The 15,506-nt window shown below is 35.6% G+C and overlaps 2 protein-coding genes across 2 annotated transcripts in view; one reads left to right on the top strand and one right to left on the bottom strand.

Moving 5' to 3' along the window:
• The window catches only part of LOC107476902 (DNA-directed RNA polymerase III subunit 1), a 12,643-nt gene extending 418 nt beyond the window's left edge, over nt 1-12,225 (top strand). Inside the window, exons 2-27 of the mRNA XM_016096843.3 lie at nt 46-196; nt 779-938; nt 2,107-2,294; nt 2,485-2,594; nt 3,469-3,565; nt 3,959-4,174; nt 4,468-4,616; nt 4,710-4,851; nt 4,927-5,067; nt 5,324-5,512; nt 6,056-6,272; nt 6,569-6,662; nt 6,951-7,185; nt 7,457-7,648; nt 8,098-8,196; nt 8,525-8,728; nt 8,840-9,106; nt 9,301-9,448; nt 9,575-9,726; nt 9,914-10,069; nt 10,155-10,271; nt 10,399-10,484; nt 10,622-10,826; nt 10,912-11,114; nt 11,701-11,838; nt 11,917-12,225. Coding sequence (XP_015952329.1) covers nt 46-196; nt 779-938; nt 2,107-2,294; nt 2,485-2,594; nt 3,469-3,565; nt 3,959-4,174; nt 4,468-4,616; nt 4,710-4,851; nt 4,927-5,067; nt 5,324-5,512; nt 6,056-6,272; nt 6,569-6,662; nt 6,951-7,185; nt 7,457-7,648; nt 8,098-8,196; nt 8,525-8,728; nt 8,840-9,106; nt 9,301-9,448; nt 9,575-9,726; nt 9,914-10,069; nt 10,155-10,271; nt 10,399-10,484; nt 10,622-10,826; nt 10,912-11,114; nt 11,701-11,755 — 3,973 coding nt within the window. The 3' untranslated portion in view covers nt 11,756-11,838; nt 11,917-12,225. The remainder of the gene's footprint in view (nt 1-45; nt 197-778; nt 939-2,106; nt 2,295-2,484; nt 2,595-3,468; nt 3,566-3,958; nt 4,175-4,467; nt 4,617-4,709; nt 4,852-4,926; nt 5,068-5,323; nt 5,513-6,055; nt 6,273-6,568; nt 6,663-6,950; nt 7,186-7,456; nt 7,649-8,097; nt 8,197-8,524; nt 8,729-8,839; nt 9,107-9,300; nt 9,449-9,574; nt 9,727-9,913; nt 10,070-10,154; nt 10,272-10,398; nt 10,485-10,621; nt 10,827-10,911; nt 11,115-11,700; nt 11,839-11,916) is intronic.
• A 357-nt stretch (nt 12,226-12,582) lies between these two features.
• On the bottom strand, nt 12,583-14,972 carry LOC107476903 (BTB/POZ domain-containing protein At5g60050). The gene is made up of 2 exons (XM_016096844.3): nt 14,316-14,972; nt 12,583-13,824 (listed from the first exon to the last, which is right to left on the bottom strand). The coding sequence occupies exons 1-2, from the start codon at nt 14,862-14,864 to the stop codon at nt 12,862-12,864; spliced, it is 1,512 nt and encodes a 503-aa protein (XP_015952330.1). The 5' UTR covers nt 14,865-14,972; the 3' UTR covers nt 12,583-12,861.
• Between the last annotated feature and the right edge of the window lie 534 nt (nt 14,973-15,506).

The following is a 15,506-nucleotide window of genomic DNA, read 5'->3' as shown; positions in this document are numbered from 1 at the left end:
AGATTTTTTTTTTTTTTTTTTTGCTTGTGTGTGTGTGTGATTTCAGGGTCCTGCTAATAAGGAGCTTATTTGCGCGACATGCGGTGGTGACTTTGCTCATTGTCCGGGCCACTTCGGATACTTAACTCTTGCCCTTCCCATCTTCAATATTGGATTCTTGGGTACCATTGTGGAAATATTGAAGTCCATTTGCAAGGTATCCGAATCGTCTGTGTGTTCCTTGTCTGTTTGCTTTGTGGATTTTGGCTTTTCATTGATTAATTATCAACGTGATACTCTACTTGTTAGTCTCGTTTATGTTAACTTGGCATGTAAGTTATAGCAACTCACAGAACATGCGCATACTTGAATGTCATAATACCAGGATGGTTAGCTTTAGGGGATGGCTTTTTGAAGGGCAGTCGAGATTCGAGCATCCTTTTGCACCTGCTTGAACTTTCAGTTATCTATGCTATCTTTAAAATTGCAAATTGAGTGACTACATGTCACTGTTATTCTTATAATTGCACTGTTCCCTGATATGTGCAAGACTTTGACAAAAGGGCAAACAAAAGATATAAGAATGGTTGTGATGGAAGTTTGTTCACAAGTTTACATGTCATACTAATTACTAATAAACATCCTATTTGAGGCTGAGTCAAACGTTTCTTTTTCAGTACTGTTATATAATGTGAAAGATTTGTGTAGTATAGCATTCTTGGAACATTTAGTCATCCTGCTTTTATGCTTCTGCATATTTTTTTTATCTATATGTAAATTTTTAATGCTTTCTTTACAGTGCTGTGCTCGAATTCTTCTCAACGAAGATATACGTAAAGATCGTTTGAAAAAAATGAGAAGACCCAGAATTGATGCACTGGCGAAGGCTGAATTAGCGAAAAAGGTTGTAGAGGCATGCAGCAAAGTATCAATGTGCTCGAGATGTGGATATAAGAATGGTTTGTTTTGTGCCTTTCATTGACTTCCCCCCTTTTTTAACAATAGAGCACTTTATTCAACTTCGTCATTGGAAATTGTTTTAAACTTGCATACTAGGTATAAGTTTTTCTTTCAATCAATAATACATATTTAGTTAGATATTTTAGAATCCATTTTCTTTCTTGGTCTTTTTGTAATGTACGGAATATGGATTTCCATGCTCTTGTCTTGACAGTTGACACTATATGAATTATCCTATAACGGCTAAATGGGTAGGGAAGTGGTCAATTCTGGTATGATATGGTCGTTACAGTCTCACATTTGCCAGAATTAAGGCCTATATAAGCTTTTATAACTATTTGGCAACCCGCCCTTGGTGAGCTAGCTTTTGGAACTAAGTTGAAAAGTAATAAAGTATTTAATTTTGAGATGGTATCAATGTATCCTACATTTTATGTTCAGCCACCACAGATATTCAGTCGTGCAAACGTTACGTTCCATCTGTTCGCTTGTGGGGTGAGTGTAGTGTGTTAAGGTCCCACATAGGCTTGGCGGTGTTTATAAGTACCCTATCAATTAGCTTTTAGGGTTGACATAGATCCATTCAGTTCTAGCAATCAAACAAATAAGCTTTTTACTTGGTTCTAACAACTCTTGTACCCAACATTATTGATTGAGAGGCTGTCACTTATGGCAATTCCATTTCCATGTTTTAATCTGAATCTAAGCATTTTAAATTACCACTACCCGCAATGCAAAAATCAATGCCTGGCTAGATAGATGTTCGATGTGCTGGGTTCTTTGAAACCTTAAGGACTCACGAACAACCTTGTATTACATTTACATATTGGCTACCATGTGTGAGTTATTATCAAGTTAGGCCCCATTGTTAAACAAGTTTAGGCTTTGGGAATTTGATTCAATTCTTGTGTTAGCTTACATAACAATTGACATAGCAATGAACTAACATAGTCTCAAAAGGATTCTATTGTTGACTTGCTTGGAATGTTGCTGATATTAGACAACCATCTTTTGAACTAATTATGATTTTTTCTTAAATTTTATAGAAAATTACCATCTTGCTTGAGAGGATTGAAAATCAACTATTATTGTATTGCTTGTTGCCTCTTAAGATATGCATTTATTGTATTTTGTATGATGATATTGATGATGGCTATTGTAATACAGGTTCGGTAAAGAAGCTTGTGGGTTCGCTAAAAATCACTCATGATCGCTCAAAATGTAATGATAGTAGCATTGAAGAATTTCAAACAGCACTTTCACATGCAAGAGAATCTAGATTGACCAGCGCTGTGGATACTCATATTCTAAACCCATTCCAAGCTTTATCCCTGTTTAAAAGGATGCTGGATGAGGTGAAAATTTATACATATGCGGGTTGTTTCTTTTCATTTTTGGGCCTGGTTTTCCTCATCACTTCATTCTGAAGTGTGGATTGAAATAGTGATTTTTAAGTAGATTATTTTTCAAAGATTGCAATATTGCATGCCATGCAGAGGTTTACTTAACTCTCTAGTAAGAATAATTTATTACATATTGTTGTAGGACTGTGAATTACTTTATCTTGCTGAAAGACCGGAGAAACTCATCATTACAAACATTGCAGTGCCCCCATTGGCTATGCGACCTTCAGTTATAATGGATGGATCACAGAGGTAATACCAACATGTATTCGGCTATATTGACATCTCTCTGTTTTTCCCTTTCGTTAACTTTGTTTGATGCCATTCTTGTATTTATGTTCTGATGGTATACTTGTTGCAAATATGCTACAGTGTTGTGCACTTTGTTTATGGAAAACATAAAAAACTACCGCCATTCCTGAGTTGTCAATGCCACTACCTTTTCTGTCCACCTTATCTGTGATTGAATAAAATTTAAAATATAGTAAGTGGGTATTTTGACTGTAGCACTTGAGGCATAAAGAGCTGTTGCGTGAGTGGCCATATTAGAATTATAAAATTCCATTCTTTAATAGCTAAAGGAATGTTTAACTTCCAGTTCAGGTGAACGTAGAGGAAAAAATTTCTCTATTCCCAAGAACCAAATGTTTGAAGTCACTAACCAATTATAAAGAACCTAAAAGCAATTTTACCATATGTTATAGTTGTGTAAAACTCAGTTTGTTCCAAACCATCACATTGCAATAAGGTTTAAGGGTGTTATTCTTTGACAGAAAGCATACAGTGTACTTAGCTAGAGTGAAATGCTAGAATTTACAGCTGTTGGTGGTGGCAATTATGACGTCCAAATATTATTTGCGTTAGGATTGCATTCTGCGCTTTCTTGTAGAATTACCTTGTCCATCATCATGTTTTTAAAGGGTTTTATTTGTTGCACATTTTGATTGAGTAGAGAGATCATACGAGGTTATGCTTGTATTTTCTGATGGAATTTTAGCCTAACCTTATTTTGTTGTTTTAAGGAGGATTCATGAACCATCCTCTGTATTTTTAAACCTTTCCTAAAAAAAAAAGGGAAAAAAAAAAAAGAAAACTGATGGTGTGGTTATTGTGTTAATTTATGCAGCAATGAAAATGATGTAACAGAGAGGCTAAAGCAAATAGTCCAAGCTAATGCTCATGTGCGCCAAGAATTAGAAGAAATTGCTTCATTAAGATCTCTGGTATAGATGTGCCTTTTGAGTGATCAAAATTTTGCTACTTTGAGGACTTGTTGATTGATATAATGACAGGTTTTCCAAAATGTTACATGCTTGGAATAATTGAATAAGCTCATTTTTCATGTGTGCTTTAAATGTGATTATATAGTATGTGGTTAGTCGTTTGGATTATCCACACATATTTATTCTAGAATACTATCAATGAGATGTCTCCACTTCGAAGGGTGTAGAATTATCCCTATTCGGGCAGTGGCATTTGCCATGTCCGCAAGTTGCCATATGTGAATAATAGAGTTTACTTTATCTGCTCGCTTCTGATATTCTCTTTCATCTCGAGATCGTTTCTTTTAGTTCCGATGTATTGCGGTTGTGATTTTGTTGATGGTTTTGTTTTAGGATGGTTGGGAAACGCTTCAATTTGAGGCTGCTCAATTCATAAATAGTGAGGTTCGTGGTATACCATACCACCAGCAACGGGAAAAGACAATGGCGGGTTTAGTTCAACGCCTTAAAGGGAAGCAGGGACGTTTTCGTGGCAACTTATCTGGGAAACGTGTTGAATTTACTGGCAGGACAGTTATTTCACCGGATCCTAATTTAAAGATTACTGAGGTGAGGCATTCGAAGCTTGGCATATATACTATCTTCTATCTTTTAGATGAAGCATGAGCCAATAACCTGAATATCTACTTAACAAAAAAAATGTGATGTTTGCTGTACAGGCTTATTTTTCTTACTTACACAGTTCGTTCATTTTTTTTCTCTGTGACATAACCAATACGATGCACATTTCTCAATTCACATTCCCTAAGTATTATTCCATGAAAACCATAAGACCCTGGAGTGCCTTCCCTTCTCAAAGGTTCTTACAAGTTTTTTCACTGTGACTTGTTTTTTTGCTTCAGGTTGCAATACCCATGCTTATGGCTCGTATATTGAGTTATCCTGAACGTGTTTCACATCACAACATTGAAAAGCTGAGACAGTGTATAAGAAATGGTCCTGATAAGTATCCTGGTGCAAGACAGTATAGAGATGCCTCGGGTTCCACATGGTTTTTGCTGTTTCTTTTTCCCTTATATTGATTAATCTCAAGCCAGCTATATTGTTTTGCTAATGATCTAATTCTATTTTCATAATTTTCCAGGACCTTAAGAGTTCCTCACAGGAAGCGCTTTGCAGACCAGCTGAAATTTGGTGATATAGTTGATCGTCATTTGGAAGATGGCGACATTATTCTTTTTAATAGGCAGCCAAGCTTGCATCGGATGTCTATAATGTGTCATAGGGTAATTCATTGAACTTTGTATATCAATAATGTCAAATTTGGAACAAATTGCATGAGTCTTCTTTTGCATATGCAGGCGAGGATCATGCCTTGGAGAACTTTGAGATTCAATGAATCTGTTTGCAACCCATATAATGCTGATTTTGATGGTGATGAGATGAACTTACATGTGCCACAGACTGAGGAAGCACGGACAGAGGCTATTTTGTTGATGGGGGTAAAATCAGCATTTCTCATTGTCATTGAGGATTACTTGTCAATCAATTATCCCAACATGCAATAGGGTTAGAATATTTTATTTTTACTTGATCTGGCTGTTTAGTTATCAGTATTTACAGCGTTATGTGTTATGTGATTTGTTCAACTGTATATGATGGTCAATAAATTGTAAGCATTTCATGAACTTTTTACAATGTGTTTTTTGTTGCGTGTTCTCTTCATGTAGATCCTAATGAGAGTTTGCTTGTTTTCAGGTGCAAAATAATCTGTGCACACCAAAAAATGGCGAAATTTTGGTTGCCTCTACTCAAGACTTCTTAACCTCTTCCTATCTCATAACTAGAAAAGATACATTTTATGATCGTTCAACCTTTTCACTTATTTGCTCATACATGGGGGATGGCATGGATCTTGTTGATCTGCCAACTCCCGCAATTATTAAGGTGAGAGTTGGAGCTTTCATGGATGCACATTACAAGATATACTCACATGTTTGTTTATATTCTTGAAATAGAGAAGTGATCCACTTTCTGTAGGAGATATCTTGCAATTACATTTTTGAATGACATTTTTCTAGTATTCAAGTTTTGGCCAATCAAGCTGTTAATAATGTGAAAAGTTATGTTGAAGTCTTGAAAGATCGTGCAACATATAGTAGATGGTCAATGTCTATTAATATTTTAAAACAATACTGTGTACCAAATAAAGTGGCGTGATCAAATATCAACTAAGATTTAAAGTATTTGAAAATTTATGGATTTGGTCTATGCCAAATGCCAAATGAAATTTAATGGTGGTTGTGGTTAGATTAATGAAGTTTAACTTTCACCGAAATTAATATATTCTTTTTGTATCTCGTTTATATCAGTGCTTCAGAGCTTTTGATATAATAAGCTGCATGAACCAAACTTTTTCCTGGTGATTCAGTCATGTTTGCTAATTTATATATTTGGTGCATATTTTTACTTGCGCGATATTCTTTTCAGCCAGTTGAGCTTTGGAGTGGTAAACAGTTATTTAGCATTCTATTGCGCCCAAATGCAAATGTGAGGGTCTATGTGAATCTTACTGTTAAGGAGAAAATATACAGTACAAAGCTTGATGACAAGAAACGAGAAATGAAAACGATGTGCCCAAGTGATGGGTTTGTCTATTTTCGCAATAGTGAGTTGATATCAGGACAACTTGGAAAGGTGACTTTAGGTTAGTTTTTCTAAATGAACTTTGATCTTATCTATGATTTCATTTTGTACGTTCAATAAGGTTGTATTAATGTAGATATGTCAAGTAACTGTTAATACTACTGCGTGCTTCTATTAAACATTGAAAATAACTCTGAATAGTGGTGCCATAGTTAATCTTTTATGCTTTTGCTTTCCTATTTTGTTCTAAGTTGTAGCTTTTTAATGTCAAACTTCTTTCAAACTCCACTACTTCATGCTTTTATATATATATATATATATATAAGTTGGTGACCTGCTTTTTTAGCATGAATTCAGGGAATGGAAATAAGGATGGTCTTTTCTCTGTGCTACTAAGAGACTATAAACCACATGCTGCTGCTGCTTGCATGAATCGTGTAGCTAAATTGAGGTAAAAATATATCTGCATTATGTTTGATTTAAGTGCTAAAGGGGTAATAAATAAAATGAAATGTTGCAATGTTAGCTTGTAGGAAAGCACTTGTTTAAAGTGGGAACTGTTTCCATCAGTCCCATGAGTGAGGACTAGTCTCACACCCAGAGGGAGTACAAAACATTGGTGAACAAAAAATGTTATCAAATGTAATCTCTGCTAATATTTGAGTTTAGGCAGTTTGATGTTTTTTCTTTTATCCATTGCAAGCTAAAGAAAGTATATGATCCTTTTGCTTTGATGCAGTGCTCGATGGATCGGAAATCATGGGTTCTCAATTGGCATTGATGATGTCCAACCAAAAGAGGTTTTGATAGAACAGAAAGATAAAACAATATCTGATAATTATAAAAAATGTGATGATTTTATAGCAGCTTTCAATAAAGGAAAGCTAGAACTCAAAGCCGGTTGTGATGCTGCTCAGACATTAGAAACTCTGATAACTGGTGTCTTGAATGGTATACGAGATACAGCAGGAAAGGTATCTATTTCTTTCATGTGAAGTATTCTGTCCTTGTGTTTTCACACATATCTATCTCTTGGTGTTAAGATCATGGTCAACAAAATGGTGGATAGTCCCTACCTTCACCTTTACTTTTTTTTTTAAATTTTTTTCAAAAAGAAGCTACATGTAAAATACAACGGTGCCCCTCCAAAAATCTAATCATTATCCCTCACATAAGAGAAAAGCAATTTATTCTGATTTTCCCTGTATTGGTAACTGACTCCATTATATTATAAAATTTTCCCAGGTTTGCATGCAAACCCTACACTGGAGAAATAGCCCACTGATCATGTCGCAGTGTGGCTCCAAAGGATCTCCAATTAATATCAGTCAGATGGTTGCTTGTGTGGGTCAACAATCAGTTGGAGGTCGTCGTGCTCCTAATGGTTTCGTGGACCGTAGTCTTCCTCATTTCCCTAGAAAAGCAAAAACCCCAGCCGTATGTTCAGTTTCCATCATTTAGAAGTAGAATTTTAAATGTTTGTGCACAATTTCAATTGCCGCTTATCCTTAATTTGTTAATTTCTTTTTCATCCATACTGCTTTTGTATTTGTTCATTGATAATATTAATGTTGAAGTGATTCACAGTTGTGAAGTTAACAACAAACAGAATATTGCTTACACATTTATGTAACACACCTATACATGAGAAGCTATCTTGGAATTTGTACATAACTTTGAAGCTTTGTCATATATTGTCGTCACAAGCAATTGTTTTCACTTTATTATCAGGACAGGACAGTAGTAAACTACTATTGTAGAATATTGTTTTCATTTAATATTATTTGTTTGTAACGGACACCAGAACTGGTGTAGCTATTGCTATTATTGTGCATTACATATTCTGTTTTCTGACATCGAAAACTGGTATGTCACTGTTGATGCAGGCTAAAGGTTTTGTTGCCGAATCTTTTTACAGTGGATTGTCTGCTACTGAGTTTTTCTTCCACACAATGGGAGGGCGTGAAGGGCTTGTTGATACAGCGGTAGCGTGCATATTTTGAATATATTATGCAATATATAATCAATCAGAGCTGCTTTCAGTTAAATCAACAGTTACTATTATTATTATTTTTTATTAAAATCAGAAGCTAACTGACAACCCCACCAAAGAAAAAAAAAATCCTTGGATCTGAAATTATGAATGTCATAAGAGTGGACCTCAAATTTCTCACTTGGGAATGGTTCATGTTAATAAAATTGATAAAATGTAGGAGCTGCTGGGTTGTTATTAGTTTATTATTATTGTTGTTTTCTGGTAGCCAAAACTTTGAAATTCTTTAAATAGTTTGTGTGATAATTGTCACTTTGCAGGTTAAAACTGCAGACACTGGATACATGTCTCGTAGATTAATGAAATGTCTGGAGGATTTGTTCTTACAGTATGATTACACTGTAAGAAATGCTGCTGGTGGTATTGTTCAATTTTGTTATGGAGATGATGGCATGGATCCAGCTGGCATGGAAGGAAAAGATGGAAAACCACTAAATTTTGACCGGCTGTTTTTGAGAAGCCAGGTTTGAAAGCTGATACTGTTGTTTTTATGGTTTGATTATTTTTGTTTGACTCCCTCAAACTTATAAAATAGTTGGTTTTTCTTGTTATATGCTGTTTTATTCTCTTTTTAGGCCATATGTCCAAGTGATGAAGACGATGATATCTTGTCTCCCTCAGATGTGCATGAAGTAGTTCAAAGGAAGCTTTCAGAAGTTGGTATGTGCAAGTTAGTCAAGCAAGAGGCTTCAGCGGATGATTCCTCTGCCGGCTTCGTAAATTCTCTTCAATCCTTTGTCAAAGGGAAAATAGAATCAACAGAACCTTCCACCAAAGAGGATTCTGAAAAGCTGAAAAAGTTTATTCAGAGGATTTCTGGGATTACTCGCAGACAACTAGAGGTATTTATGGTCTAGTCCTTACATTGTCGTAAGCCTGTTTGTCCCCAATGCTAATCTTGTTTGCTTTCAGTTGGTTATGCAGTTTCTTTATTTCATTTACATTCCACACAGTACTCTAATTTTCTTATGCTATATATTTCTGTTATTTACTTTACTTTTGTTTTGCAATTTACTGTATGCTCTCTATATTTCAGGTTTTTCTCGATATTTGTTTATCTCGTTACCATTCAAAAAAAATTGAGGCTGGAACTCCCATCGGAGCAATTGGAGCTCATAGTATTGGAGAGCCTGGAACCCAGATGACTTTGAAAACTTTTCACTTTGCTGGGGTTGCAAGCATGAGTATCCTTTATTATTAGACTCTGTTGCCTGCTTTGATTATCATTATTGTCCTGTTTGACACTATACTGGAATTTTTCTGTATGTGTTGATGGGTTTTGAAAGTTTTGCCTTAACCTAGCGTCTTAGATGTGACCCTTGGAGTTCCTCGCATCAAAGAAATTATAAATGGATCCAAAAAGATCAGCACACCAATCATCACTGCAATACTTGAGACAGATAATAATCCAAATACCGCAAGGATAGTAAAAGGTCGCATAGAAAAAACCAACTTAGGCCAGGTATGCAGCTGTAGAGAGGGGAAAAAAATATTGCTTTTGTCAATGAATGACCCTTTGAACATTCTACCTAGTTATTTACATTTTTTTCAGCTGTCATTTAGGTATTATATCAGAAGTTTGTTGTAAATAGTGTTTATTTTAACGAAAGTGTCTCAAAAACACAATCATGTCATGCCAATTAATACAGGTCGCAAAGAGTATAAAAGTTGTTATAACTTCAAGATCAGCATCAATTGTCATCTCGCTTGACATGGAAAGAATTCGAGATGCACATCTGCATGTAGATGCCAATATTGTAAAAGAGTCGATTTTGCATACTCCAAAACTAAAATTGAAGCAAGACGTAAGGGGTTACTTGTTCTCTCTTGTAATTTTGAGTCACTTCTCCATTCATGCTTGCATTATTGAAAGTCTTTGTTGATATGCAGAATGTTAAGATCTTAGATATCAAAAAGCTCAGGATTGTTCCCCCAGATGGTGATAGAAGTAAAATCCAATTTCAACTTAACCATCTTAAAAATTTGCTTCCTTCAGTTGTTGTGAAGGTAATATTATTTGACTTTCTTGATAGGTTACCTGATGACGAATATACCATGTTTGTTTTGATATCTTCATATTTAAATTTATTGTCAGGTTGAAATGTGCACCTAACTTTTCTTTTCTTAATTCCAGGGAATTAAAACTGCTGAACGTGTTGTTATCAGTAAAGAAGAAGATAAAGAGGCAAAAACTGAAAAGTTCAAATTACTGGTGGAAGGGTTAGTTCATACTATTTTTCAATATAACATATGCTTCCTTCAATCCCTTGTATATATATACCTGCTTGGCTGTTGCGGCATTGCCACTTTTTATTCCTTATTTTCATGTATTCTATTTTCTTTGTATTTACCTTCAGCACGGGTCTTCTAGATGTTATGGGAATTGAAGGGGTTGATGGACTTAATACTCTTAGTAATCATATAGATGAAGTGAGTGAGTCTCTGGGAATTGAAGCTGCTAGAAGGACTATCATTGAGGAGATAAAAGTAGTTATGGGAAGTCACGGTATGAGTATAGACATACGCCATATGATGCTTCTAGCAGATGTGATGACTGTTATGGTGAGTTATTTCAGTTATTCAGCAAAAACTATAAAGAAATTTTATGCTGAATACTTATATTTCCTCGTGCAATTTATTAATGCAGGGCAGAGTCCTTGGAATAACCAGATTCGGAATTCAAAAGATGGGCAAAAGTGTATTGATGCTTGCGTCTTTTGAGAGGACATCGGATCATCTTTTCAATGCAGCGGTACATGGGACAGAGGACCTGATTGAAGGAGTGAGTGAACGTGTAATCATGGGTATACCGATCCAGATAGGCACCGGAATGATCAAGGTCAAACAAAGGTAAGGCAAGGATGCATGTCATGTGAATGTAGCCCTACTTGTTGCATCCATCAACTCAAAATCTACCTATAAAATTTCTATAGGAATTAGGAAATTATTTACTGGTGTTAGCCTGAGTGAAAGTATATATTTATGAATGGTACTTAGTTAACTTAAATTATGAAAATATAATCATAAATTTGTATTGAAAACAAAAGCGGGTGTATCAAAATTAAATCATTATCTATAGATATAAGACATTTATCACTCTCCCTCTTAGGTACATCTTTTGAATCAATTTAGCTGGATACAATAGAATATAGATCCAATTTATTGTTCTAATGATATATAAGAAAACTACCATGCTACGTCTACGGACAAAATCAGTCACCCGTATAAAATATATGTTGAAATACATACACATTTAAAGTGTTTGAAATAACACATTTATTTATACACAAATACATAGTGATTGATTTGGTGGTTAATTTTTAGTGTGCACATAATTTTTTTTATATAAAAAAGTGATGGTGATAGATAAAGGGGATTGCAGGAAGTATTTAATTAGGATCATTGAAAAACTCTTTATCAAACTCCCATTTTTCAGGTTGAGTCCTCCAGAGTTGCTTCAAGGAACTCCTCCTATTCTATCTTATGTTTGAAGTTGTCTATGTTTTTGCGGCAAGAGTGGATTATGCATGATATAGAGTGCAATTGAAGGGTTTGCGTTGACTGTTAAGATTAGGTAACTTGTTTCTCTTGTCTTTGCCTTTGTTGCTACTTTTCGTATTCAATCTCATGATGTTGTGTCTTTTATTTTCAGCTAGCTTTTCACCAAGTTGAATATTGTGAGCTGCTTACAATTGACACTGCAAAAGGGCTGATTGGTAAGGAGGGGTGAGGTTGATGGTAAAATGATCACACTACTATGTTGTAAATGAAAAGGAAAGAAACAAAAAGTGAAAAAGGGGGACGGTAGAGTTTAATTTTGCACCTCATTGTACAGATTTTATTTTCTTTTATTTTTGATGTTTTGTCCATAGAGTAGTTTAGTTGCCACTAGTCTAATGCTTTTGTTCCTGTGGATATAGTCATTGAGAAAAGTTAGATAAACAATTTTTTTATGAATCAATACTAGCCAACTTTCTTTTTTCACTAAAAGTATTGGTCTTCTAGAGACTTGTCTATTTCTTTACTATTTGCTCCGGTTTTGAGGGGGTTTACACTAGTATTGTGTTGACTAACCATGTTTTTCATTCCTTTTTAAAAAACACAAACAAAAGGAACTCAACATTAATGAAAATATTGATTCATGAATTTTAGTGCAAAATTTCAGTTTTACCGCAAATTCGTTTACTTACACCTTTAGCAAAACTAATAATTTATAACTTACGGCATAAACAGAAAACATACACATCAGTAGTTCAACAACATCAATATCAATTCTCTCCTGTAATATTTGGTATGCTGACTATTATATGCTCATGAATACATCAATGTCATCCCTCTATACTTTGCCAAACTTAACAGAATTCAAATCAAATCTTTACAAAGAGAAATTGGCTTTACATATTTTATGAACAAATTTTCAGTTCATTTCCCCTTCAATTATTTGTCCCTGTTTACCCAGAACTTCAGCTCAGGTCATAAATCATAGCAGCAGAAACTAGAAGTGGAAATGGAAAATATCACTTCACACTTGCAAATATGAATGAAGTTCATTTTCCCGTTTGTTTTGTTCTTTCATTTAAGGTTTTTCATATAACTTTCAGCTCTGGTAATCAGAGAGAGTTATTTGCAACTTGGAATGATCAGTATCTGCTGAATATTTTCTGATGAAAGCTCTTCTCCACCAAATCTCAAACGCCTTCTGAATATTTGGACAATCATCTCCTTTGTTAAGAAACCTGTCAAACCATTTGAGCAACAGAGCTTGCTGTTGAAGCAAAGGGAGTGTAAGTATTGTTTGGCACAGTCCATCCTCAACCAATTTCTTATCGACCGCTCTAGAAGCTCGACGCATCCATCCAAAGTCATCATACAGAGCTTCTAGCCATGTTGATAACAATGAAAATCGAGTTTCCTTGGGCACCAATATGTGCCCCCTTCCAATGCCGATACACAGTTGTGCAGTGATCCTGCTGATCTCGTGCCGGTAGACAGTCGGAACTCTAGAATGAAGTGCAGCGAGTTCTTTCTGGTCAGCCCATATCTTCACGAATTCCTCGCCTATCTTCTTGGCAATCAAGATGTCAACAATCCACTGAATATTGTCAGCCTCCCGAGCTATTTCGGTAATTAAAGCCCCTCGATCCAGCCTCTCGGCAGTGCTGCTGGCGTCAGAGAGGCACAAGACAAGAGAATTGATGCAATTGTGGCAAAGATGATAAAGCGTGTCTTTAGAAACATCGAGTTTGGTTCTATCATGAGAGCAAGACGGATCCTCTTGAAGCAATTTTGATAGCAGAGCCTTCATTTCCCTACGAGCTTTGTCATCTTTTGCTTGTAAAACACCAGTCAGAAGGCTTGCAAAGATGTCGTCGGCACTCATTCTTGGCGCAGTAGATGGATCAGACGATAGTCTAAGAAGCAGTTGAGATGCAGAGCGATGAAGCTGAAGATAACCAAGCTGAGACATGATTTCATCTTGTTCGTCTTCTGTCCATGGAATTGCTTCCAAATAGTCTAAACAAGCCGCAACCCCAATATCAAACATGATAGCCGCTGAAACCTAACCAAAATTCAAAATTAGTTTTACATGCATCTTCTAATCGGTGGAAATTCAGCTACAGTCGACTTCACGTGAAGTTGATAACTGAGAGTCGTTAAATGATTTAATTGATTTGACTAAATTTTCATCTAGCGGCTCTCAGCTATCGACTTCACATGAAGTCGACTGCACCTGAGTTTTCACCCTTCTAACTATGATACGGCCAGCAAAAATGTCTACTCTTATATAGGTGTAAACTCACGTGCAATTATTTTCGCCTGAAATTGATAATTGAGATTTTTTAGCTTACAATTTAGTCAAATCTACTGTGGTTCTCAACTATTTAGCTATTTATAGTGTAAATGGTCATCTAAAAAAAAGAATAAACGTAACTAGAAGACTGGTTAAACCGTTTTACATTATGAATGCATGAAAATGAAAGTCCTAAACTGAAGAATTAAATGTTTGGATAATTACATAGAAATGGTTTAAGAGTATTAAGAGAAACTGACCTTGAGCAAGGTCAAGATTTTTGAAACAGATTGACCAATGAGCTTCTTCATCACATTGTCTTCGCAGTACATGAACACCACAACCTCCACGTAAGCCTCCACGTCATCACTCTCGCACTCGCTGATCTCCACCGTGTGCGACTGCGATTGCGATGAACCGCCGCGAAGCTTGTCGGCGAAGAACCTGCTCTTCTGAGAGAGCACACTCTTGTCCACATCCATGGTGACTCTGAACCCGTCCTTCCCCACCACCGTCACCCTGACGTCACCAGGGTTAGCGTGAAAGGGAGCGTGTTGGAGCAGCTTCGAGATTCTGTCTTGAATTCTGCGGCGAGTCTCGTCGGAGTGCTTGGTACCTGACATCATTTCGAAGAGCGTTTGTGTGTGCGGAGGCGGCGCTGGCGGCGGAGGAGAAGATGAGAAGGTTCTGGAAGGTGAGAGTGTTGACGGAGAGTCGGGGATGAAGCCGTGCTTGATCATGGCGGAGACTGAGACTTGTCTTTCTCTGTCTCTGTCTCTGTCTCTATTGGCAGATGCAGGTGCCGCCATTGGAGGAAGCTAAGCAAGCAATTGAGTTTGGAATCGAAAAAAAGAAAGAAAGAAAGAAAGAAAAGAGTGTGCGAGTGAGTGTGAAATTAGATTTTCAGAGAGACAGAGAATCCAAGACAGCCATCTTCCTGTTACAATTTACAAATATAAATATAAATATAAATAAATAATTAAACAAATATATTATGCATAACAAATTAAATCATTAAATCTATTATTATATAGACTAATTTTTTGTATTTGTATAATAACATAATGTTAATTAAATAAGTTAGATTAAGATTTTTGGGCATGATCATAAATCAATTCATGTTATAGTAGGAAGTGCCTACTGATATTGACTCTTTAGCGTGACTCAAAGATTCGATCAGGCGAGTGTATTATATCATTTGAGTTATAATTTATTGATAATATATCTTATTTTTTTTAGTTTATTGTATATTATGTATAGATTTTTATTGACTGAAGGCTCCATCTTCTTAATATAATATTTGGACTCGATTACTTTTCACTACACTTACATTGTTATATGGAATGGCTTAAATTTGTTTAAAGTAAAAATTAATAGTTTGTGTGTACTTTAATCTGTAAAAATCAAACATCACCTTCTTAAACATGTTTCTAATTTTGGATCTAGCAGAT

Source organism: Arachis duranensis, chromosome 3 (genome assembly GCF_000817695.3).
Source record: "Arachis duranensis cultivar V14167 chromosome 3, aradu.V14167.gnm2.J7QH, whole genome shotgun sequence".
Taxonomy (NCBI): domain Eukaryota; kingdom Viridiplantae; phylum Streptophyta; class Magnoliopsida; order Fabales; family Fabaceae; genus Arachis; species Arachis duranensis.
This window is presented reverse-complemented; position numbering and strand designations above follow the sequence as displayed.

What these genes read in the sequence shown, in the direction of transcription:
- LOC107476903 (XM_016096844.3), bottom strand. Translation starts at nt 14,864, where the DNA reads ATGGCGGCACCTGCATCTGCCAATAGAGACAGAGACAGAGACAGAGAA. An exon ending in AAATCTTGACCTTGCTCAAG is followed by an intron (nt 13,825 to 14,315) that starts GTCAGTTTCTCT and finishes AATTTTGGTTAG; the next exon opens with GTTTCAGCGGCTATCATGTT.